General features: G+C 37.9%; 1 protein-coding gene across 2 annotated transcripts; it reads left to right on the top strand.

Moving 5' to 3' along the window:
- The first annotated feature begins 527 nt into the window (after positions 1-527).
- LOC138610424 (endophilin-B2-like) lies at positions 528-25,535 on the top strand. 2 transcript variants are annotated; one of them, XM_069683182.1, is made up of 12 exons: positions 528-634; positions 1,616-1,757; positions 2,585-2,596; positions 8,154-8,282; positions 10,249-10,382; positions 12,889-12,981; positions 14,426-14,488; positions 17,098-17,121; positions 17,954-18,043; positions 19,169-19,269; positions 22,332-22,533; positions 22,700-25,535. In XM_069683182.1, the coding sequence occupies exons 1-12, from the start codon at positions 572-574 to the stop codon at positions 22,805-22,807; spliced, it is 1,161 nt and encodes a 386-aa protein (XP_069539283.1). In that variant the 5' UTR covers positions 528-571; the 3' UTR covers positions 22,808-25,535. The 2 variants fall into 2 exon arrangements, with proteins under 2 accessions (XP_069539283.1, XP_069539284.1); XM_069683183.1 differs by lacking the exon at positions 2,585-2,596.
- Positions 25,536-26,773: the final 1,238 nt, after the last annotated feature.

Below are 26,773 nucleotides of genomic sequence, written 5' to 3' on the forward strand. Positions count from 1 at the left end.
ATTCCCAGTAACAACTTTTAAATAATCAAAAAGGTCAAAATACATTTTAATTACATTTTAAGACATTAAGCGTTTATTTCTTACAAAAAGTAGGACTGACATGAATTTCAGTTCGCTGCATCTAAAAAGGCAAGCAACGTTAATTGAAATGGAAGAAGACAGGCACACACGTGATCCAACTAACTGTGCTGTAAATGTTTTCGTTTTTTAACATTCAACATAGTCTAAATGGCGGCATCTGCTGGACAATTTCTGGTATAGTATTACCGTAATATTAAAATGACATGCAAGACCAAATAATTGTCCAAGCCTAAGTAAAGTCACTGCTGTTTTCCTTGAAATGTACGTATACAAATAGAAAGTGGTTACTTTAAAAATCAGTCTAATGACTTATTTTATTTTATTTTATTTAATTTTTTACATATTTTGGCAGACTGCTACATGTTTGACGTAAGGGGGCCTCGTCCGTGGCGGTCACGTGATTCTTGGCGTGTGCCATCGTCACATCTCGCCGCCGGTGTCGTGTAGCTTGCTTCGATTGTAACATCAGTAGCTAGTAGAAACAAATACAATGGATTTCAATGTTAAGAAATTAGCCTCCGGTGCCGGACTGTTTTTCACACGAGCTGTACAGGTAAGTAATATAATACTCGTGCAGAGTGCTGTGGTTCGGCTGACACGTCCTTTCATTTTGACAGCCAGCTGTTACTATCGTTACTCACCAACGTTACGGGTACGGTTTCTGACTTTGCAGTATATTAAACTCTCGCGCTAACGTTGAACCAACTTAGATACACATTATCAAGCACTTACAGTAAATTTTTATTCAGCTACGCCTCGGTAATAATTAAGGCCTACATTGTTAATAAACAGCGCTTTCCAGATGCTACAACTGGAAGTGTTGTTAGCCATCAGGATAATGTACCAGTTTAATGTAACGTTATCTTACAGGAAAAGATAGCAGATCAGTCTACAGTATAAATGTATTATAGATTCAGATAAATGACTTAATTGTAATAGATATATTAACTTTTATTCGTATAGATAAGTTTGAGGGGAAGAGGGGACAGGAAATGCTGTCAGGCGAGCAAGATGTGCAGGTCGTGAACCGGACCCTTCACGACGTCATGACATCATCACGTTCATACATTGCGTTTATGACATTTGATATATATATTTTTTATTGATGTAAAGACTGCACAGGAATGTTGGGCACGTGATACATATCAACAGAAGGCTCTTTAAAAATGGAGCAGACAATGTAAACAGAATAAAAAAGTGAATATGGGAGAGTCAAAGGTTTTTAGATTCTACCCAGTCATTGTACCCAGTCAAATAGGCCCTACTGTACATCACACCAGAAGTATTGCTATATTGCTATGAATAAATTAGAGAAATGTCATCCGCAGTGTCTATTCTTTCATCACAGTTTACTAAATGTACAATACCTTATATTGTATTGTACATTGTACTTATGTTATGGTTATATTTCATACAGAATCCCTCAATAGTTAAGATGGTGCCTATGTGATACTTAGAAAACCAGGTCTAAATAGGAACATTTTTGCCTCAGAAGTTCAACCTGGAGACTTATTGTGTGTGTGCTCTGCCTCAGTTTACAGAGGAGAAGTTGGGCCAGGCGGAAAAGACTGAGTTGGATGCCCACTTTGAGAGCCTGATGAGCCGCGCAGACTGCACCAAACACTGGACTGAGAAAATTTACAGACAGACTGAAGTCCTGCTGCAGCCAAACCCAAGTATGACATCCTATCAATAGAGATGCAAAGTGTATTATAGGGCACATATTCTGCACAATTACTGTTCTACTGATTTTTTTTGTCTAAATACAAGACAAACTTGTAATAAGAAACACAAAGGGATGATAAGGTCATTTAAAATATGCACCTAACGGATGTTAAAAAAGAAATGAATTATAAAATGTTTGCCAACACAGTTTAACAAGTTAATTTGCTCAATAATGATGCCAACAAAGTAAAGCTGAACTTGGCACACTGATGGAAAAAATGAAACATTTTCTGGATTGGACTTTGTCAATACAATACCTAAAGTAAGAGCTGTAGTAGTAGTAGTAGTAGAAGAATGGACAGTTGCGTACTTAAATTAAAACATATTATGCTGAAAGGACCAAACCGATGGTATTGCATGTTTTAAACAAGTTGCAACGTGCTCTTAAACCATACCAGGTTTATGAATTGGTTATCTCCATGAAAGCAACCAGTTCTTTCAGTCCATTTCACGAAAATCAACTTAAAGAGATCCAAAGGCATATCAATATGTAGATCAAATGCAACATGCAGAACCACTCATATGGTCAAAAAAGTAATGACAGAAATATTCCTGGACCAAAAAATATTTTTTTCTGAATGGGCACTCGCTGATTCAGTGTAACACTCACAGTCTCAAACCAGCTAGCACAGTTGTGAAACACTTTGCAAGAAGGTTGATGTCCAGTCCTTTTTACATAATGTAGCTTGTTAGCATTATTTTTTAGATCCACAGTGATATGGAGTGACTGGAGAATAGGGAGCTCTAACTTGTGACTTTTTGATTCTCCATGCTACAGTTGATCACACTGGTGAGTATTATGTCTCTGTATTTTAGTGCCCTGCTGCAGAAACTTTTCGTGCCTTTTACTATCAGTACAGAGAAGTAGTCGATGAACGTGGACCAAATCAACACGTGATTCTTTGATCCCCTTTTTTAATTTAACCTCTATTTGTCTCACCTCTGCCAAACAATGTATTTATTCTGTTATGGAAGTGGTTGTTCATGTCGTCTTTACAGTACAAATATGATATTTAGGTCTTCCATATTCAAAAATAGGAGAGAGTCTACAACTATTTGGTTTGTCAGATTTGAGCATTTGTTTGCATTTATCAGTGTTATATCAAGGCCAAGAGGAGCGTGAACTTCCTCTTTCTTAGAACAAGATTCAAGTTCAAAGCAACATCATTAATGTTACGCACATAATTTTACGCTTGACTAAAATAATAAAATGATTGTACCCAGTACTCTATAATGACATTAATTCAGACTGCATATATTATTGCACACTTACATATCATAAAAAGAACTTTGTCCAAGAGTGACAAATAGCACTGTAATTTGTGAGCTTTAGAGGTGCTGGTCAGTACATTTTGCCTTTGTACAGAGCCATGCTAGCTGTTTCCCCCATTTTAAATTATTAATGCTAAGCTAAGCTAATCAGCTACTGGTTGTAGCTGGTTTGGGGGCAGATACAAGAGTGGTATCAATCTTCTCACTTAACTCAAAAGAGAGGAAATGTGTATTTCCAAGAATGTCAAAAAATGCCTTTAGATGTCAGCTTTTTGTTGATTATAGACAAAGTAGTGGTGAAGCTCCAGGCCATCACGGTTCCCTCACTTTTTGTCTAGCCCCTTTCTGTAGGCCAACATTGCAAATTGCCAATTTATTATTATTTTTTTGTTTGCTTTTGGGTCAATATGCATATTCATGTTAGATAGGGAAAAATACAATGTACCGATATGTTGATATAGTACATTTTTTGAGCTGGAATGACAAAAAAGGCCTTTTCTATCTTGTCTGTTCAGGGATTTTTCACTTGAATGACTTTGAAAATATACTCAGAACACCGCTTTCTGTAACAGATATTTTTTAAAGAGAATATTGAACATTGAAAACCAACTGTTGTGCAGACCAGTGTCTGCTAAGCTGTGAATGGGCAACTACACCGATCAGCCATAAAATTATGACCACTTACAGGTGAAGGGAATAACATTGATTATCTTGTTACAATGGCACCTGGCAGTAGGTCGGATATGATAGGCAGCTAGTGAACAGTTTGTTCTCAAAGTTGTTGTGTTGGAAGCAGAACAATGGGCAAGAGCAAGGATTTAAACGACTTTGACAAGGGCCAAATTGTGAAGGCTAGACAACTGGGTCAGATAATCTCCAAAACTGCAGCTCATGTGGGGTGTGCAGAGGTAAGGACCTGCCAAAAGTAACCCGGCTACAGGGCCAAGTACACCCCTTCATGGAAACAGTATTCCCTAATGGCAGTGGCCTCTTTCAGCAGGATAATGCATCTTGCCACACTGCAGACATGGTTCAGGAATGGTTTGGGAACACAACAACAAGTTCAAGGTGTTGACTTGGCCTCCAAATTCCCCACATGTCAATCCAAACCAATCCCAATCTTTGGCCCCACCTCGCAATTTACAGGACTTAAAGGATTTGTTGCTAACATCTTGGGGCCAGATACCACCACACACCTTCAGAGGTCGAGTGGAGTCCATGACTCAATGGGTCAGGGCTGTTTTGCTGGCCAAAGGTGGTCCTACACAATATTAGGCACAATATTGATCATAATGTTATGGCTGATCTGTGTTTCTAGTTTTGGAGCACAGTCTGCTGTCAAATTATGTGATTAGGCCATTTTCAAATCACCCCAAGAATTGTTTTCTACATTATAAGAAAATAGACCTGTTTGGGCCGGCAGATACATCAGTTGGCTCTAGAGCTCAGCTTAAGATGTGGACAGAAAAGAACTCACAGTATCATATTTCACCTTACCAAAAATAATAATAAAGGAAAACTCCAGTGAGAGATTACATAAAATGATCAAGGCTTACGGAACCAAAGTTAATCCTCAGATAGCAAGATGTCGGCTATACCTTTTGGAAATGTATCTTCCCGCATTTCTACAACTTCACAGCTCCTACTTATCCTGACTGTTCTTATTTTCATCACATCATCTCTGACTACCGGATCTCACACCCAGTTAATCCTTACATGTAGCAATGTGTGAAAGTGTGTTGTGATGTCTATGTTTGTGAAGTATGCTAACTGTACTTCTTGCACATACGTTTTCCACAAGTACCACATGACTTGTTGGCCAGCTAGCTAATTACAGAATAATTCAAACTCATAGTGTAACAAAAATCATTGCCCAGAAACAAATATGTGAACAGTAGAAAGACCTTGACAATAGTTTGTATTGTCATTTGAAATATGCCCCTGGATTTACAAAGAATTAGACTTTGTTTGAACATGAACCTCTTGGCTTAATCTTATGCGTTGCATTGTGTACTTGTGGAAAACTTTTTTATTATGTATCCAGCTTTGTGGTTCTGTTGACTCAACTCAACCATAATATGATTTTATCCTAATTATGAAAATTAGACTTGGGTGGCATTTTGTTTAAAAGGAATATACGGGTATTTTACTACTACTACTACTCATAACTAGAGTACACATTTAGCAAGACATGACTGCTCCTGTGCCTTGTGAACGTCAGCTCCTGCTCTTTTGAAGTACAGAATCCATAACAGTTGATCTATGCACCTGAAACAAACTGTCTTCAGTGTGTCCTTTTCACCATTTTCATAGTGTAAATTTAATTTGAAAACTTCAGCTGTTTCTGCTGTGTTGAAAAAATCTGAATATAGTGCACTTCATGGCTCAGCCCCTCGGTGGCTGTGAGTCATACAAATGGTTCAACCTTTTGCAAGTTTTACAGCAGATAAAAAATTTAAAAAAAACTAAGTGAATAAAAATGACTTTTTAAAATGTTACAAATACTTTAGATTTGGCACAAATAACAAAGTTGAGTGAGTCAGCTTGGAAAAAACGATCTGCACTGTTTATCTAGATTTAATGTTAAGCCTTGGTTTTCCACCTTTTCTTAAGTCATTGCCATTACTTTAGTATACCACAGAGCCCGTCTAGAACATGCTGAAAACAGTGGTAGTTCAAATGTACTGCCTGATAATTTTCCAAAATGTTTTTCTACATTAATACTGTTGAGGTATGAGGAAAATAAATCACACTGGAACTTAAAATGATCAAAGATAAGCAGTGGTGGTTTAGCCTATTTGCCTACTCATGAAAGCACTTGTTGTGGCAATATTTGGGGTATTACAAATTGGGTGTCCCATGAAAAGTAACACAACAGTAGTTGGTTCGCCAGAGAGAGTAGAAGTGGTGTGCTGTTTTCTCTGGTCTCTGCTGAGTTGCAAGTAAATGGTTTTATGGCTGAACAAATAAAAAAGGTCAGTGACCAGAGGCCATGAAACATAAAAGATGTTTAAAAAAAAAAAAGACATATTGCAAGTTTAGGAGAAGACAAACAACCAAAACCATCAGTGAGGACGCTGTTTGCATCTCAGTCATGCTCTCATGCAATTATTAACTGGCTCCACAGCTGCTGCTGTCTTCAAATTGAGATCTTTGAGATAGTTCTGTTAGTGTGGTGAAAAAACAGTAAATGTTAGCAACTTCAAATTACAGTTGTTTAACCCACAACTGCTTCAAGCTGCAGGAATACAGTTTTGTCTTTTGGCAGTAAAAAAAAAAATTACTGATGCATCTTTGTAACCTAGACCAAGACCAATAGTGACAAGATTGATGATTTCTTTATATATAGTTTGAATGCCTGTAACTGCTGCCGCGGGGTCGGTGTGGAGATTAACAACATGTGGGCGAAACAGCCTTTGTTTACATTTTTCACGGCAAAGATCCGCAACGAGTGATGTTTAAATGATTAAAGAAAGCAAGAGCAGAATTTTTACTAGGTGCTAAATTAAAATCTTGTCTCCTATGCCGGGCCCTCTTCCTCTTCAGCAGAGAATAAAATGGCCTGATTTGATATTTTTTGTTAGAAAAAGCAAATCAAACAATCAATCAATCAAACCTAAACATACAGTAAACATGCTGTAAAAACAATAAATGAGCCAATACGAGTCAGAATTCTTTATTACTTTGAATAACACCTTTCACATTAGTCATTAGATCCAGTATTGATGGCAAAATGTTCATGTTCGAAGATATTTGGAATTAAAAACAAGGATACCACCCAAGCCTAATAGACATCACTGTTATGTAATTTGTGGGTCTGATGTGATGATTATGGGTTTGACATTTAAAGAGCACCTGTACACGCTTATTAAATGCAATGCTCCTTTGTGAAGCCTATAATGATGGGGCTGTGTCAGAGGTCTGACTCCACTCCATTTCATCTTTGTTACTATCGTGTGATTTATTTGATTCACTTAATTCATTACAGAACATGAAAAAAATATCAACCCTTACAGTACTCTGTCTCTTCTCTCTCGTTGGTGAGAGTAACCACTTTCACAAGAATCAGTTCTGTTGCAGGTATTCTAAGGTATTTGTGTCACCATCCCCACGCTGTTTCATGTTACTCACTATAAAACAGTGGTTATTGTACAGATGTGCAGATTCTTATGTTCATATAAGTGATATCCTTTCTCTTATCACACTGTTTAACTTTTTTTTTTTACAGAGAGGGTGCATTCTAAGCTTAGGAATTGTGTTTTTACTAAAACTGAAAGTTTGTGAGTTCTAGATATGGACTTAGTGTATTTTAATTGGCTTCCTGGTTGCCATGGTAAGTTCTTATCAGGTATTACTGAAAACACAGGGTGAGCAGAGGCAGAAAGTAAATAAATAAATATTCAAGTATTAAGTACTTGTACTTATTCTCAAGTAAAATTTTGATGTTCTGTTTCTTAACATAAGTTTTGCTAACCTAAGTTTACCTACAAATTTATTTCCAGATAAAGATCTCACCTGCTTAACATAAACGTCCCAACAATATATGATAATCAGCCCCTGTACCAGCTACAACACCAATATTCCAATATTATATATTAGCAAAATATCTCCGGCAGGCCATCATATATGTACTTTTATACAACAGAATCGATTAACTTTCGTCTGCTATGTGACTGAAGACACATTCACCACAAATCAACCGTTAAAAGGGTTTTGTGTTTTAGCAAAAAATTGCCTAATTTTACATCCACACATGGTAAAGTTAAGTCACCAATCCTCTCTCTGTTACCTTTGTTTATGTCTTTATTGACTCCTGAGAACAATAACGGGTTTTTAGTTTTTTCACCTGCCATGCTGTAATCCTGCCTGCCTGTGTTACTGAGCAGGATGTGTTCAGTTTGTTTATCAGGCTTAAAGAAGTTATTAAGTTTCATAGAGCAGAGTTATGTGTTAAATGTGTTTTTGGGTCCAGTTTTCATTCAATAAATGTGCGAGGAAGGAATTAACTCACAGTTTCATATGCTCGGTTTAGCAACTGTGCCATAGATTTACTCTGTTCATGACTTTCTCTGCAGGTGCCAGAATTGAGGAATTTCTCTATGAAAAGTTGGACAGGAAGGCGCCATCCAGAATTACCAATGCAGAGCTGTTGGGTCAATATATGCAGGATGCAGCAAAGGAATTTGGTCCAGGAACTCCATATGGTTAGTATACAACAGAGTCAAAACATGCTTTCAGGGGGTCAAAAAAGTTCAATAACATAAAGAAAATGCATAGAGAACACATTTCAGTTGCTATTGGATAATTCGGAACACATATAAAGATGGTCTTTGCATTGTTTGTGGGTCTTAGGCAGGTTTAAATACAATGTGACCACATTCTTATGAAAACTATCCACCCAACAAGTTGTAAGGTCACCTAACTCTGTGCTATTGCTATTTTAAGTTGCCACTCACATGGCTACAGTAAAGTCTCCCAGCTCCAGCTAGCTAATAAATATGTTGAAGCTGTATCCCACAACTCATCGTCAGCCCTTATACTCCTTTCTACTATAATCTGGTAATGTTCTATTTCAAAATAAACAGCATTGCCATACAACAACCAATAAACCTTCTTAATTAGGATCCTGATTGTTAACATTATAAATGTGAAGACATAATTTCCCAACTCTTAATAGTTGATCTCATTAGGCAATCTAGGATAGCCATCGGCTATAGTCTGAGACGATACAGCCTCTGGGGACACCGGTGAACGTGCCGGGCGGTAAACAATAAACGACTTCCCTTCAAGACTTCCTTTTCCACGTGCTGCATTGTTACAGAAAGAGAAACCGTTTCCTTGTGATTTACTTGTTATTAACAGGTCTTACCTTCGCCCAAATTTCAACATCATGATGCAGATCTGTAAGAAGTAAAAATTCAAGCTTTGTCAGGTCTGTCCTCAAGAGGAGAAGAACACTTTTAAAATGCTTGTTTGTCTGAACGCTGAACAGCATTCGTGACGCAGCGTCAAGGGAATTCATGTCAAGTTAAATGTTAGATCTAGAACAGATTGTTAGCTGTTAGCATGCAGATGTCTGTTTATAGAGATTAATCAGAAGCTAAATTGTCGTCAGATCACACTGATGGGAGCTGGAATGGCATTATGCTAAATTATGTTCCGCCTGCTTTTGATCTCCTCACGGACTGTTTTTCCTGCATACGCCGCAGCCTGCTGATACGTGATTGGTCAATATTACTCGGACTACAAGCGTAGTTCAAACAGAAAACAGGGCACTTGCCTTCCCGGAAATCCACGTCCCTGCCTACAGCTTCTACTATGAAGACTATTGTGCTATGTAGAATCTGTAAATGGAGATTACTCATTAGGTGAATAACAGTTAAAGAATAATACAGAGATAGAACATATCAAAAGTCCGTGTTTTGTCTACACATAATCAAATAACTGACTCCTCCTTGATCTTAATAGAAAAGATGGGATAATATGGATTAAAATCGACAGATAAGTTTACACGTTTGATGTTTAAGTGCATTACTGTCAAGAAACTCAGATAAAATAAAATAAACAATACATTATGGAAGAATTTCAAATATCCATCCATCAATCGACCCATTATCAATATCACTTATTCTGTTCAGGGTTGCAAGGAGGCTGAAGCCTATTTCGTGTAAAATGTACTTTTAAAGTGTAATAAAGAGCTGCACAGTTTGTCCTATATTGTCAATATAGCACATTGCCTAGAGAGTGGGAAAAAGTTACCTGTGTGAATTTCAGAGAGAATTTGCAATGAACACATGAATACATTTTAAGGAAATGTTATGTCTGCAAAGAGGAGAAAGAAAGACACCCTTTGGGAAATGTTCAAATGTAACATCTCGTGTGTTCAAGAAACAAATGCATGACTTTCTCTTTAGCCACAGTGTCTTAAGCAGAAATGTTTTCCTTGTTATGAATTTGCAGTCCAAAAATGTATCAAATATTAATCAGATGCATCTTACAGATAGATGAAGTAGTTAAGCTCTTGTAGCTGGATGCAGTAGTTTTTGTCATAGCAAGGCATAAGTATAGACTAGAGTAGTATTGCTGTACCTTCAGAGAATGTGATCATGCCGGGGGTGAGTATATAATTTATGATAAAGACTTGATAGAATCCAATCTTGTGTCTTGTAGGAGGCACTTTGATTGAGGTGGGGGAATGTGAGAGAAGATTAGGAGCGGCAGAGAGGGAGTTCCTACAGACGTCAGCCATCAGCTTTCTTACCCCACTCAGGAACTTTCTGGAAGGAGACTGGAGGACCATTTCGGTGAGTCGAAGACAACACATTCACACTACTATAAGCAGAAAGGCCATTCACTAAGTCTTTTGATAGTCTATTGATTCAGAAGCGTATTGAGAGAATATGTGGAAATGTGTAGGTTAGAGAGATTTTTGCATTCAAGTATATAAATAAAAAGTTTCCCCTCGACTTCTGGCTAATGGAATTTAATTCTTGTGATGTCAACGAATGCATTTTATATAAAACGGGACCATGCTGATCATGCTGCCTTCAAAACAGCGTCAATTCTTCTTCGTACACTTGCACACAGTTTTTGAAGGAACTCGGCTGGTAGGTTGTTCCAAACATCTTGGAGAACTAACCACAGATCTTCTGTGGATGTAGGCTTCCTCAGATCCTTCTGTCTCTTCATGTAATCCCAGACAGACTCCATGATGTTGAGATCAGGGCTCTGTGGGGGCCATACCATCACTTCCAGGACTTCTTGTTCTTCTTTACGCTGAAGATAGTTCTTAATGACATTGGCTGTATGTTTGGGGTCGTTGTCCTGCTGCAGAATACATTTGGGGCCAATCATCAACTCCCTGATGGTATTGCATGATGGATAAGTATCTGCCTGTATCTCTCAGCATTGAGGACACCATTAATCCTGACCAAATCTCTGACTCCATTTGCAGAAAGGCAGCCCCAAACTTGCAAGGAACCTCCACCATGCTTCACTGTTGCCTGCAGACACTCATTATCGTACCGCTCTCCAGCCCTTCGGCGAACAAACTGCCTTCTGCTACAGCCAGATATTTCACATTCTGACTCATCAGTCCAGAGCACCTGCTGCCATTTCTCTGCAGCCCAGTTCCTATGTTTTCGTGCGTAGTTGAGTCGCTTGGCCTTGTTTCCATGTCGGAGGCTTTTTGGCTGCAGCTGTTCCATGAAGACCACTTCTGGCCAGACTTCTCCGGACAGTAGATGGGTGTACCTGGGTCCCACTGGTTTCTGCCAGTTCTGAGCTGATGGCACTGCTGGACATCTTCTGATTTGGAAGGGAAATAAGCTTGATGTGTTTTTCATCTGCTGCACTCAGTGTCTCTGGGCCGACCACTACGATCCTCAACGTTGCCTGTTTCTTTGTGCTTCTTCCAAAGAGCTTGAACAGCACATCTTGAAACCCCAGTGTGCTTTAAAATCTTTGTGTGGGAGAGACCTTGCTGATGCAGTATAACTACCTTGTGTCTTGTTGCTGTGCTCAGTCTTGCCATGGTGTCTGACCTGTGACATGAAACTGTCTTCCACAGCCTCACCTTGGTAGCAGAGTTTGGCTGTTCCTCACCCAGTTTTAAGCCTCCTACAGCTGTTTCTGTTTCACTTAATGACTGTGTTTCAACCTACATGTGAAATTGATGATTATTAGCACCTGTTTGGTATAATTGGTTGATCATACACAAGACTATGATCTTACTAAATCCCTGACTTTGTGCAGGTGTACCTGTAAGAATTAATGCTGGTTTGAAAGCAAAGCGTAGTAACACCAAATATTGATTTGATTTAGATTTTTCTTTAGTTCGCTCACTGATCATTTTGTAAATTGATAAAAATAAACTATTATTATTTATATTTTACAGCATTTTTTCACACCTGCCTAAAACTTTTGCACAGTACTGTATGTACAGTTACTCGTCCACTATATTGAGGAACAGAGGCGTTGGGATGCACTTTGCCATATGCAGCCCGCCGGGTAGACTTCCAGTAATAGATTTTTTCAGACATTTGACTGGCGGCGATTCTCCTCCTTCTTCTTTGCATGACCGGGTTATATATCGCCGCCTGTTGCTGTAGCATTCTCATGACAGCGTATCTGTTGTGTGTTTGCATTTTCGTTTGAACAGGGATTTTTTTTATAACCGTGCCTGTGTGGATGGGTTTTTTTGGGAAACAAAGGAGGCACTCCGTTTTCAATAATACCCGTGTACGTGTAGACATGGCCTTAGGTTGTCCAAGGCTTCCATGAAACTGGCATGACATACTCTTTCATCATTCAACATCTGAATGTGTCTAACCTCTGATTAAATGTTTTGTACAGATAAAGTAGTCATGTCACCTAATTAAGGAGGCAATAATAATTAAATGATTTATTCTGACTTATCTCTGTGGTAGGGGATTTTATTTTATGTTACATTTCCCAAAATGCTTGGCTGTACAATATGAGATGGTAAGATGGACCCAGCTTACAGCCTGGTAGAGTGTGAAGATGGCTTTTCTTAAGATACCATGTAGATTCCTTTCCCAACCTTACTGTATCACATTTTGTTTTCGTTCCCTTTATAATGTCCTAGTTTTTCCCCTGGAAAATAGGAAAGTGACCACTAGAGGTCAGCATGGTTGCATATGTGTTCTACACTATGTGGAACTAATGGCTGTTTGTCAATGGGGCTGATATTGCGAACATGGATTGCATCATGTCAACACAGCTTGAATTGTTGTGATTGCTCACCGCTCTCCTCCGCTGCTCCCTGATTGTGTCATTGTGCATTATTAGAAAGAACGGCGTCTTCTGGAGAATCTTCGTCTAGACTTGGATGCCTGCAAAACACGTCTGAAGAAGGCCAAGCAGGCTGAGGCCAAGGCTGCAGTGAGTCATTTTGTGTACCCTCACTCAGAGTACATCTCCTCACTCTCTTCCACAATCATTCTATTGTTATAAAACCTTTGGTGGTCCGGCTCTAACTCATTACTAACACTCTGTATATTCATAACCTTTGCAGTGCGAGGGTGAAGTGAGTATTAAAGCATTCTTAAAGAATTTTAGTATGATGCAACATGCTGGGTTGTTTTTTCTGTCACATTTGCTTTTATTCAATTATCTTTTTCCATTCATTTATTGGTGGTAAGAAGCCATTAATCCTATGGTCGAAACTCAGCAATGGACTGAAAAACAACTTGGACCTGTAATTCGCTTCCGCTTTACTCATTCTTGGGCCTCAGAAGTCTTCAAATTTAGAATATGATATACTGTGCTGCACTGACAGCTGTTGGCACAAAGATTTTGTGCTCCTGTATGTGATGTCGGCCAAAAGTCAGTTTGACTTACAAACTTTGTATTACACAAATTCAAACTGATTCATATGCCTGAAATAGAAAATCCTAATTGATAGGGTAAAATACCTTTCCCATTTAACCACGATAGAAACATAAATGTGCCTGAAAACACCTTCCGCTTTTCTTGAACCTTGTTTTTGTTGAGCATAATTTAAAGAAAGTCTGACTTTCATCAGAACTTCAATCAAACATATTGCTGACTGACAAAGTCAGACTTTTGCAACATGATTGCATGTTGGCATGCGCATGATAAACTACTGCTGACTAGCCTTCAAGCTTGATTTATCTCTGACTGTCCTATTTTTAGTAGTTAGTCAGGTCGGTCAGTCAGATAGATTAGTCACTAGTTTCGGTGTTGCAGTGTTTACATACAGATGTATTTCATCATCTCTCTGCACCTTTCTTTTATGACTAAAGACACTCCTTATGTGAAAGTGTGCTGGCAGGTATTACCTGATAATAACCCCTCCCGTCTCTGCAGTTGGCTAGAGCACAAAAAACGTTTTCATTTGGACTGAATTTTTAAGTTCATATTTAATTATTTATTTTTTAAGAAATAAAAAAAATCAGAACCAAAAGAAAAATTCTGCATTGTCAGAGACCTCTTTTTTTTTTTAAATAGTTTGAAAAAATATTAAAACATGTTTTTATGAACAGCTGAAGCTGCACATTTTGTACCATTAAGACAACAAAATATGTGGAAAAAAAAAGCTCTGTTCTAAACACCAAATCCAGGTGGATCAGATTACTGACATGGATTTGATTTTCATGAATGTCGTACATTAATATCTTGTTGATACATAATAGAACTGTTAGCCAGACAATAATACACAGATTAATAATTACACAACAGTCATTGTTCATTTCTGCTGTGCTTTGTGATTGTTTTGTCTTCATTTCTTGATACATAGTGTGAACTGAAGCTTACATTGACTATTCAATAGTATGAATGTTTAATAACCTGTCTTCTACTGTAGACGGCTCCAGATTTTCAGGAGACTAGACCACGCAACTACGTGCTTTCTGCCAGTGCCTCTGCGGTAAGGAGACAGTGCTTTACGTAAACTATAGAACATATTACCCCCCCTAAAAATGATGTAACCATGTCAAGTCCTATGTACACAACAGTGTTTGCTCAAGTCTAAAGCAAGGAATTTTTTCTTGCGCAAGTCAAGTCAAGTCACAGGTTATGTCAAGTCGAGTCCTTAGTTAAGGCAAGTCAAGTCCCAAGTCAAGTCACTTTTTTCCGCACTCTTACCTGTAGTAACCGGTCTACAAGGTATTAGCAGCCCGTCTAATAATATTATTGGCCAGTTTATATAACCTGTTCAAAAAGTATGACAATGAATTGTATTTGTATTATAATTATTGATATTCAGTGAAATAAACGCAATCAAAGCAAAACCAAATAGCTTATTTATTCCCTTTCAATCACTTTTAAACAGTGAAATACTGACAGCTAGACTACAATGTCAAGCACAAAACAAAAAACTTTCTGATTTCGTTAAATCCAAAAAATATTCCCTTTCATATATAAAATATTCCCCATCACGGGGGTCTTTGTGTGTTGCCATAGCAAGGATGTTTGACTGACAGCCAGTCATCCAATCATGACGATCACATACCGGGGAGCTTATTGAGTCGTCCAATCATGATTCCCAGTTTACGCTGCGTACATACTTGATAAATTGGCAGAAACTTGACAACATTGAATGTTATCCTTTTATATTTAACAGCTAACATTCAATCTTATGAACACAAGTCATCCGAGTCATCATGCCTCAAGTCAAGTCAAGTCTCAAGTCATTAACTTGCAAGTCTAAGTGGAGTCTCAAGTCATTTATATTTTATCAAGTCAAGTCGCAAGTCATCAAAACAGTGAATCGAGTCATTCAAGTCCAAGTCACCATGACTCAAGTTATTGATCAAGTCAGTAACTGTAAAAGGTTATTAAAGTTTATTTAGGAATGTTTAGTCTGGTGGTGTATCCTTCTGGACGCAAGGCAAGTTGCATACCAGAGCTCTGTGTCATCATGTATGATCTTATGTGGTAATGGTAGGCGTTGAAACATAACGTCACAGGGTGCTGGAGTCCAACTGTTATCATTTCAGCCCAGGGTGAAAGTGCCTCAGGAAGTGTCAACTTACTCAACAAATAGCTATTAATCACATGTGAAATTGTATTGCATTGTGGACATACAGTGGTATTTAGATTAAAACACTGCAAGACATTTGACTTACTTGAGACATGAGCATAGTATCAGGATGTGTCAGGGAGTTTGTTTGTTCTATACAATGGCTCCTAACTGACTAAAATTCCCACGCTCTGTGCTGGAGCAGAGAAAGCATGTGCTCACGTTCACAGAATATTTCACCCACATTTAACCCCAAATTAAAAACATAACATTAACCTTTTTGTTGTTGATCTGTATGTTGCTAAATTGTTTGGTGCTCTACCCTTGGTGCTTTAAGAGATTCTAAGAGGTGATCAGCACATGAAATTAGTGCGTCAGACAGTTTATTGAACTTAACTTCCTCTTTTTGTACAAACTTGGACTCAAAGATGAACCGATAAGAATTTAGTGGTCAAAGGTCCAGTTTACTGTGACTGCGTTTTTGCCATAACTCAGTAATGAATAGGCTCATTTATAAGGCAATATCAGACAGAATTTCAATCAAATGTAATAATGGTGTCATGACATTTAGAACCCAAAAGTTTAATATCTTCATATATCAAAAATTACCCCCTCCCTTCCGCAAGCTTTACACAGTCATTCTTTGGGAAAAACTGATGGATGTAAACTGCAACTTGTTCGGTTAGCGCAGGCATACAGTGCTGACTAGTCTCGCCCTTCTGTGCTGTGATTGGTTAGTACCACTACTGTGACCTTACACTAATTATTTATATTATTATTTATACTAAATTGTTTCACAAGCCCAAAACACATTCGCTTAGAGACAGCACAAATACAAACAAGAGAACATAATGACCAGCAGCTGTGAAGACTAAAGCGAAAAATGAATCTTTATCCCTTTTTATTTTATATTAGGTAATGTCTGACTGAATAAACATGTTGTAACAATGGCATTTCAATGATATAGTGAGCAAGACCCAGCCTTGATCCAACTAAACATTTGAGCTAATTTATTCCAGCCATTTTTCAAAGCAAAGATTGAGTGTGAGGGATACATTCGACTTTTTAAAGACAGCTGGGTGAGATTTTTATCAGAAACACTACTGACAGATGTACAGGACAAGAGCAAAGAGCTGAGACTTACCTATTCACAGGGGTCAACAAGATTGGCACAAAATGAAAGTACCTCACAGCTTTAACCGGGAAAAAAAAGATCAGACACATTGGCATCACACAAAACAACAAACATTTAAAACAATAAGGAGGTAAAAAAAAAAAATGGAATATATCAATACAGAAAAACCTACAATATGTATGCGTGTATGTAACTGATTATTTATCACATTATTTGTCACATCCGGTGTAGTTTATATTTATGTCCCTCAGTCGTTGACATGCACTTGAATATTGTGCAGCTAAATATGTCCCTCTTCCTGTCAAAAAAAATGGTGTTTTTTCACTGTTGCTTGTCATCTATAACTTTTCTTTTTTATATTTTTGTGGTTGCCTTTCAGCTCTGGAGTGATGAAGTGGAAAAAGTAAGTACATGTTTTCGTCATGAACTTTATCCCACTGCCTGTTCAGGATTTAGGAAAGTCATAGCAAAATTGTTTCAAAAGGTCACACTCAGTCTTCCTTTATGGATTTTCCATGGTAACTGGACATCACCGTCCAGTTAATTTTCTATTTCCAGACAGAATTATCAATATGCACAGACCAAAGTGCCTCTTGAGGCAATAGGATAGGCCTTAACATAACATCAGACAAATTCAATGCATGAAGTAGCATTTAATGTGTAAAATACAAGAGATCTACACTCTGAATAAACTAACTAAATAACTAGTATAACTAATATAACTAAAAAGTTCTGTATCGATTCCCAAACACACTTAATTGATTTAAAATTAATGGTTCATGTGCAAACATTTTTTTTAACTGACAGTGGTAAATGTCTATTTGTAAGCACATATTTCAGAAAAGGTTGTGCTATGGTTCTTCAAACAATGACAATTTTCTTAAAATTACTTAAAATAATTAATTGGCTTGCTTAAAGAATTATAATACATAACAATTTACAGAATCGTAACCTCTGAACTGGGATCGTATTGCGAGATTCTTAACAAGACATGTCCATTGTATGGGTTACTGCAAGGCTAGGTAGCTCATTCAAACATCCAATTCATGTTGCCTCCAGTTCAACTAAATACACATGTTTGGCTGGAAATGGGAAGAGGTTCATAAAGTTCCTAAAACCATGAGCTTACAAATTATCCTGGCTCCCACGCCAGTTTCTGTTTCTGAGGCGTCGCGGAAACATGACTTTGGGTGTATGAAGGAAATGAGTCACTAACATTCTTCCCATTGTTTCAGGCTGAACATGAGCTCCGAGTGGCACAAACAGAGTTTGACCGCCAAGCAGAGGTTACACGGCTGCTTTTGGAGGGCATCAGTAGTACCCATGTAAGTCAAACCACACATCCTCCATAACTTTTATCCATGTCTCACTCATACACACTCAGGTATTTCCTGGTTTTCACATCTTTCAAAGCACTGAAGTGATACTCAAGAGTTTGCAGTCTTTATTTTTCTATTTTACTGTGATTTAAGTTACAATTAGGTTTTACGTTTAAGTCTGAAATTAAACGTTAATGTTCCCTTTTTATACTCAGTTATGTTAAGTTAGGGCAAAGTTTATAAATAACTTAATTCTGAATAGTGTAAATGCTCACAGTTAAATACACTTATAACAAGATGCATACACTGTACAGTTTATAGTGTTTTCAGTGTTATTTTGCATCCAGTATTTGTTACTCTGTGAAAAAAATGTCAGTTGCTAATTATTTGAACTGTTCAGTCATGACTTCAAGCTAATAATTTTAACTTCCTATTACCTTTAGATATCCGTTGAGACTTCTGTACCCACTTGTTCACTACTTTTCACATATTTTTACATTATTTTATTATTTAGTGTTCAAGTACTATAGCTGACTTAATATAGGGATTTGTTATAATATTATAACTATTATAATTGTCATTATATCTGTAGAAATTGGGTACAGGTAATCCTATTTGGAATCATAGCTCTAAGGTATGCTGAACTTTACTGAATTCAGAGGCAGAAATGCCATAAAATGAAAAATGCCATTGTTCTCCAAAAATATTTTTTTTATTTGCTGGTCTGTTTCTGTAAGAACTCTTTTCAGAAACAACTACTTCTTGTTACAGTGATATTTGGATCGTACAATTTATTGTAGTCGGCCCTTAAAATCTTATTTTATGTTATTTTTATAAAAGTTTCAGTGACAATTTTCCAACCTTCAAGTTATCTGTAATATTAATTCAGTTGTTTATAATTCTTGCCAGATGTAATTAAATATATAATGTCTCTGTTAAATCGGGGGTTTTGCAGATTAAACTGCTCAACATATATTATATAGTGTGTATAATACCTGCTTTTCTGCATAATAACTACTTTAACTTTTGATTCTTTTGCAGTATTGTTCATGTGGTAGTCTCACTTTCATTTAAGTTTCTGAAAAATTAAAGTTTTAAGAGGCACTGTTTTCTTTTTTTGTCTGTCTGCAGGTGAACCACCTGCGCTGCCTGCATGAGTTTGTCGAGGCCCAAGCAGCCTATTATAAGCAGTGTCAGTTCCACATGCAAGAACTACAGAAAGAATTGGGAAGGTGAGAACCAGATGGGGATAATATGGTTGGCCAGTGTTTAACAGTTAAATGGTAAATGGACTGTACTCATAGCACTTTTCTAGTATAATGACCACTCAAAGCACTTTAACACTACATGTCACATTCACCCTTTCACACTCACAATCACACACTGATGGCGAAGGCTACAATGCCAATCTATATTAGGATCTATGGACATTCATTCACTTTGGGGTTCAGTGTCTTGCCCAAGGACACTCCGACATGTGACTGTCACAGCCGAACCCCCAACCTTCAGATTGAGGGACGACCAACTCTACCACTGGGCCACAGCTGCCCAGTTTAACTTGTCTCTTCATACTGCTTGCAGTGGACATAAGCAGCAATTGGTTTTACTCTGCAATGCTATCAAACTAAATGACAGCTTTGCATATCTACAAGTTGTAAATATTTTAGTACCATAGACTGTACAGAAGAGGTGGATGTTTCAAAGGTAAAGCTAATGCAGGGGTGGCTTACATGACCTGTATTCATTCATTCATTCATTCATTCATTTAAAAAAAAAAAACAGCCCACTTCTAACTTCATTATAATCTCTGTAAACAGTTACTGACTCTGTCACTTGTTCCAAGTCTTCCTTAATACAACATGATTTAAATTTTGGTTCCATTTAGAGTAAAATAGACAATAAAGTGAGGTATGCTTAAAGGGCATGGCTACCTATGACTGACAAGTCTTTAACACAAGCCCTTTTTACACTGCGGTTCCGCCTCAGCACATAACAAAGCTCCGCCTTCATGCTGCCTTTGCCATTTTACATTGGACCAAACAACGCAGGCATTAAGCGGCCAGCATGTGCTTTTATATCGCTTTCTGACGTTCCGAAAGCAAAATGTTCGCAAGGCATAAACAAACAGCCCCACCATTCCGCCTCCGTGTGTTTTACATACAAGACAAAACGTAACAGAGGTGTAATAATCCCACCTAGCCGTTAGTGTTTAAGGGGTTACTGCGACGTGTCAACCACGATTACAATTTGTAGCAGCCCTCGCATCATAATATGGTTACTTCAAAATGTCAAGGCTTTTAAAACTTAAAGGATAACTTGGGGATTTTTCAACCTAGACCCTATTTTCCCATGTGTTTGTGTGTAAGTGACTAGTGGAGACAACAATTACTGAAATTGTTCCAGTATTCAGGGAGGGAGCACTGGCCGGCAGCTGCCAAATGAGATACAATGTAACTAAACGGGGCACCGGGCATACGCCAATATACAGCCACTAAAAGCGCTTGTTTTTGCTACTGACAGGCTCAGATCGTTTGTGTCTGACGACACTGTGGCAGCCATGATACTTTACCTTATCAATCAATCAATCAATCAATCAAATTTTATTTGTATAGCGCCAAATCATAACCAGGGTTATCTCGAGACACTTTACAGAAAGAGCAGGTCTAGACCGACTCTTTGTTAAGTTATTTAAAGAGAGGCCCAACATCAATCCACCATGAGTAGCACTTAGCAATTCGGCACATTGGCAGAAAAACTTCCTTTTAACAGGCAGAAACCTCGAGCAGAACCAGACTCATGTTGAACAGCCATCTGCCTCGACTGGATGGGCCGAAAATGGGATAGAAGGAGATGCAGGATAGAGACAGGCAAAGAGAGCAACAACAACATATGTTCTTGTTACCACAACAACATATGTCCTTGTTACATGAACAACAACAGACACATACTTATGGTTACAATGCCAATAATAGTGGTAGACTAGGGTGAAGATTGGCTAAATAAAGAAATAAATAAATAAATTAGCGAGAGAAGCAGAGTAATGATAAAGGCTGAGGTAATCGTAATTGTAACAGTTGAAGTCAACAGGTCTACTATTAGCATTAGCAGCAACAATAATGATACAAATGCTCTTGTGCTTATGCTCTCTGTTGTTGTCGGTAACCAAGTCTCGCTCACGGAGAAGTCTCACGCTGAAATCTCACGCAAGACCGTAGTTGTTGCAGGAAGAAGGAGAAAGGAGTGAATCGTAGAAATCAGATAAATCTTCAGCCATGACAATCTTTTTTTTTTAGATAGCACTGGCAACGCTTTCTGTACTCCAACACAACAAACGGCACTTCTCCCTCTTCATCTTCTCTCACTCCTCTCTCCTCCTCCAATGGTTGAATAATCAGTTTTTCAATATTTGCAAAAACTAGAATATATCAACCAAAAATTCATTAGTTAGTTTTGTTGTTACTTTGCCAGTCTTACCTTCAATATCCTTTTCCTCAACAAGGCATTGCAGTCTCATTAAATGTCATTATCAAGAGTTGTAGACTAATGCTCTTTGTTTTGTCTTGCCCTTTATGTTTTATAACATTTATTATGTCCTCCAGAAAAGTTTTTAATACATATACCTTAATTACTTTGGTTGTGATCAAAAACTAGCCCATATGTTTTAAAGAAGCTTAATTGCTTCAAAACGTGCATTTTGTAATTGATTAGCTTTTACGGATTAACTTCTTGACCATCAACACGGCTGATGATCCACTGGGGAAAGTAAAAGTTGCATCTGAAATTTCAGTTCATGTCAGTGTTTATTCAAAATTGATACTACATACAGATTATTACGCAATGTGGAGAAGCATATAGCTCCATATATAAATCGATCACCCCCTGCATAAGAAAAGCTTCTAATAATTCGTCTCATTACCAGTCAGTTCCTGTAGATGCATTTCTTTTAAATCTTGATGAATCTGTTTCACTGTCTCATGCCCTCAGCTGTGGTGAGGACATGTGAGTATGCCTGTTTTTTGCTGATGTTATTTATCTTCCTCTTTGTGATTCCTCTTCCTCTCGGTTTGGTTCTTGGTTTCTGGATCTATTGTAAGTTGTGTTCATGTGACTGATTAAGGGACAGGAAGGGTTTATTTAGAGCTTTTTCCATGAAACCAGTTTGGTAATGAAACATACAGTAGTGAAAGTATAACTCACTAACAGGAGTTTCCTGTCATGTGCTTATTATGTGTGTGTGGGTTTCTTTTTGTGTGTATTTGATTTCATAAGTATGTATCTGCCTGCTCTCCCTCAGGCTTCCCAATGCTTTTGCACTGAACTCCACTCACTCCATGGTTCCTGCTGGCCCTGCAACAGAAGATGACAGCAGCCCAGTGGAGACAGACACACTGAAGATTGAGGAGGTTCAGGCACCAGCTACGGGAACCCGCAAGGCCAAAGTGCTGTATGATTATGACGCTGCTGACTCCAGTGAGCTCTCCCTTTTAGCTGATGAGGTGAGATTTCATCATCAAGCTGCCGCTAGCAGGCTGTTTAATGACTGTTGGCCACTGGCCAGAAATCGCTCTTGGTTTAAAGAACAGCCTCAATCAGTTTTACTGCTTTCCCCTCCCTGTTAACCTTTGCTCTAGCTGTCTAAAGTGTGTGTCCTTTGCGTTGCAGCTCATTACAGTTTACACAGTGCCGGGAATGGACTCTGACTGGCTGATTGGAGAGAGAGGGAACCAGAAAGGAAAAGTGCCTGTCACATACCTGGAGCTGCTCAGCTAAATAACACACACACATTTATACACACACACATGTGCATGTGCATGTGCATGTGTGTGAGTTGGTACTAATAAAAGCCATGAGGATTTTCATTCACTTAAATTATTTCACACTCTTACACTTACCTGTGACCTTCAGTAGCACTGCTCCACAGTAAGCATTAGCTAACATGTTACATTTAACTCACACACTCGTCCCTGTGCTGCTGAGCACACTGAAGGAAATGTACTCTGACAGCAGGGATCATGGAGACATTGTTACAGTGAGAACAAGACGATTCCCATGTGGGAAGGTTAACATTCCTTTTAACATTGTTTGGTGATTTATTATGATGATGTTTTTTTCCTATTTATTTCCTATTTATTGTTGTGCATCCCAAATGTTCAGGTGGACCTGTCCACGGTTGGATGTTGAGAATGTAGCTGTGAAAAGCTGGGACACACTGTCTTCAGAGAGATTGTCATCTATCTGTTTAAAAATATATTTGTCCCTTTCGGACATGTGTTCATTAAGTTATCTATAAACATGGATGGAAAAACATTCAGGAGGTGTTTTGCCTCTTGAATTTAAATTCACTAATACATCCAGAAATTACGAAAGAGGGAGAGAAAAATAAAATAAAAGTGGGGATGTTGAACATAAATCAAACTATCAGCTTAAGTGCCAGATATAACGAACATTGAAGTAAATAAAAGAATAAAGTTGAAATATTGAAAACAAAGTCAAAATGTCATAAAATTAAGTTGATAGAATAAGGAAGAAAGATGATGTGAAGTCGAATGTTTAGGATTTAATGTTTAAATGCAGAGATGAAATCTAAGGATTCTTTCCTTCTTTTATTACTTTTTTCAATCCACTTTGTTATTGAAATGCAGAATATACAAATCCATCTCTGCCATCTCTTCATTGTTTTGTTTTCTCATGACTGGCACTAACACTCTTCCATAAGAAATACTTTGTTGCACTGATTTGCCTCTGAGTGAAGAAATATTTGGTGAGTTTGTCTTTATGAGGCAGAGGTACATACAGAACGAAAATGCAACGCGTTCTCTCGTGGTTAGAGGGGTGATGACACATCTGTCATACATGGATTCAAAACTTCAGACACTCCTTATTACAAAGGAAGTGAAAATAAATGTGGGTAAACAGGTCGTTGGGTTGACACATCAGATTTCTTGTTCATACCAGCGTTAGACGACCAATCATCCTCTTTATTTAAAATCCATGAACAAAAGCGAAAGATGTGACTGCTTCCTGCTTCTAGTCCTCCCTTTTCTTCCAGAACGACATAGACACAATTTCATTTCTGTGTTCTGTTTTTTTTTTAATCCTCACCCAAAGCATTAAAATAAACAAACAGCTTACAGTGAAAAATAACAACTGTAAAACAGCAAATAATGTTTTTCATGGCTGCTTTATTCGCCTAAACTCTTGGGAAGCAGATTTGCCTTAACTGCTTTATAAATGAATGTAGTTCCTATTTTATTTTACTCAGAGGAACTTTTGTTGACGGTATGATGGAACATTTTCACTTGCTTTGATTCGACTGTTCCTGCAAATTTTTATGTTCTTGTTATTTATTTATTTTTCTTGTTTATTTTCTGCCTCCTATACCGTTTCCACTGTGGAGTCATAAGAGTGAATAATAAAATAAACGTGGAAATATATGGAGAAATATATTAAATAAAACAAAAGTAAATAAAACAGTGGAAATATAAAGAGAGACAAAAGAAATGTGGAAATTAAAACAAATATTATAAAAATTGTAATAATAAAAATGTATAGACAACTATGTAGAAATGTATACAGAAATAAATGAAAGTGCTCATAATTATTATTTTATGTATTGGTTTTTTTTCTTTATTTCATTTTATAATGCACTTTATTACTCGTCATATTTCCACATTTATCTTATTTTTTACATGTTAATTATTTTTATGGCACTATGACTCCGTCTTCCACAGCACTAAAGATGTCCTATTTGAACATGAACACCTGTGAAGCAAATAAACAGACACACACTCCCATCCTAACTGCCTTAAGATGATGGGAAGGAAAAGTTAATGCCATCTGCTGCACTCAGAGAATGTGCTCTTCACTCCAAAGTGTCCAGAGACTCGATGTATGCCACCAACAGCATGCAGGACTGTAACTCTTCTAATCGTGTGTTTTTGAGGGATTTTGGTTTGCCCTGATTGTGATTTGAATTTACGATCTTCCTGTCTGCTGCTGTTTTGTCTGCTAATACTTTAAAGTGTCTTCTGTCTATGTGCTGCATGTGCTACAGCTTGTAGCCTGTCCAGCTGGACATGTGTGTTTCTGATTATATGATGTAGCTAAGTATGTTTGTGTGAGATCTGGAGCTCTAAAAACGAATGTGCTCTCTCACATCCGGTCTGTGTACATGCATGCATGATTTTTGAAACTTTTTTTGTGTGAAATAAGCCCAATGGTTGAAAATGCAAAAATCTGCTGATATAAAAGAAGTTACGTTAACCGGAGACTCATCCTGAAAGTTGTCCCATTGCTGGTGAGAATGGGACCTGCTATTCTTCTCCTCATTTCACACACTTTTGAGGGTTTTTTCTTTAAATCTTTTTACTTATGCTGTTGTGATTCAGTTGTACCTCATCTTGTATTATTACTTTGTCAAACTACGTATTGCCTGTTCTTTAACCACTCTGAGTGAATGAAATATATGGGGTTTAATAAAAAGTCAGATTTATTTGAATTCATTGACTTTTTGACAGTTACTATATGTACTAGTCTTTTTACAAAACCACAATGACTCAAATCTGAGGCGAATGCAGAAGAGCCAAATAAGTAGTTTTGCAACACAACATCAATACTTCCTTCCCCACAATTAAATTATGATCTCTGTGACGCAGAGCTGAGGTAAAAGTATGACTGTTCCATTATTTGAAGGGAAGTCAAGTGTGTGTTTTCAATCAGCCGTGACCGTGGTCTCTTCCATATTCTTCCTTTTGTGCTCCAAGATTGAAGTCAAAATCAAATCAAATCAAATCAAATTGTATTTGTATAGCGCCAAATCATAACCAGGGTTATCTCGAGACACTTTACAGAAAGAGCAGGTCTAGACCGACTCTTTGTTAAGTTATTTAAAGAGAGGCCCAACATGAATCCACCATGAGTAGCACTTAGCAATTCGGCACATTGGCAGAAAAACTTCCTTTTAACAGGCAGAAACCTCGAGCAGAACCAGACTCATGTTGAACAGCCATCTGCCTCGACTGGATGGGCCAAACATGGGATAGAAGGAGATGCAGGATAGAGACAGGCAAAGAGAGCAACAACAACATATGTTCTTGTTACCACAACAACATATGTCCTTGTTACATGAACAACAACAGACACATACTTATGGTTACAATGCCAATAATAGTGGTAGACTAGGGTGAAGATTGGCTAAATAAAGAAATAAATTAGCGAGAGAAGCAGAGTAATGATAAAGGCTGAGGTAATCGTAATTGTAACAGTTGAAGTCAACAGGTCTACTGTTAGCATTAGCAGCAACAATAATGATACTATGGGGAAGACTGATGTTAGTAGTTGTTGCAGTCGAGCAGGTCCACAGCAGCAGGTGGTCTGCAGCAACGATCCCAGGAACCTTCAAGACAAGGGAGCACAAGAACTCCCGGGAAGATATGTGGTTAGTAATGTTAATGGGACCAGAAGATACAGAGTTAATGAGCTGCATTAATATGACAGAGAGAGAGAGAGAGAGAGAGAGAGAGAGAGAGAGAGAGAGAGAGAGAAGCTTGGTGTGTCAGATCCCCCCGGCAGTCTAAACCTATAGCAGCATAACTATGGGCTAGTCCAAGCCTGAGCCAGCCCTAACTATAAGCTTTATCAAAGAGGAAAGTTTTAAGTCTACTCTTAAAAGAAGAGAGGGTGTCTGCCTCCCGGACCTTGACTGGTAGATTGTTCCAGAGGAGGGGGGCCTGGTAA

The sequence above is a fragment of the Semicossyphus pulcher genome, unplaced genomic scaffold (genome assembly GCF_022749685.1).
Source record: "Semicossyphus pulcher isolate SPU_LCO1_2020_fin unplaced genomic scaffold, fSemPul1.0.p SCAF_6, whole genome shotgun sequence".
NCBI lineage: Eukaryota > Metazoa > Chordata > Actinopteri > Labriformes > Labridae > Semicossyphus > Semicossyphus pulcher.

Excerpts from the sequence above, each read along its gene's own strand:
- LOC138610424 (XM_069683182.1), top strand. The coding sequence starts at position 572 with ATGGATTTCAATGTTAAGAAATTAGCCTCCGGTGCCGGACTGTTTTTC. Across the intron at positions 14,489-17,097 it reads TTTCTGCCAGTGCCTCTGCG|CTCTGGAGTGATGAAGTGGA; the intron begins GTAAGGAGACAG and ends GTTGCCTTTCAG. Across the intron at positions 17,122-17,953 it reads GGAGTGATGAAGTGGAAAAA|GCTGAACATGAGCTCCGAGT; the intron begins GTAAGTACATGT and ends CCATTGTTTCAG.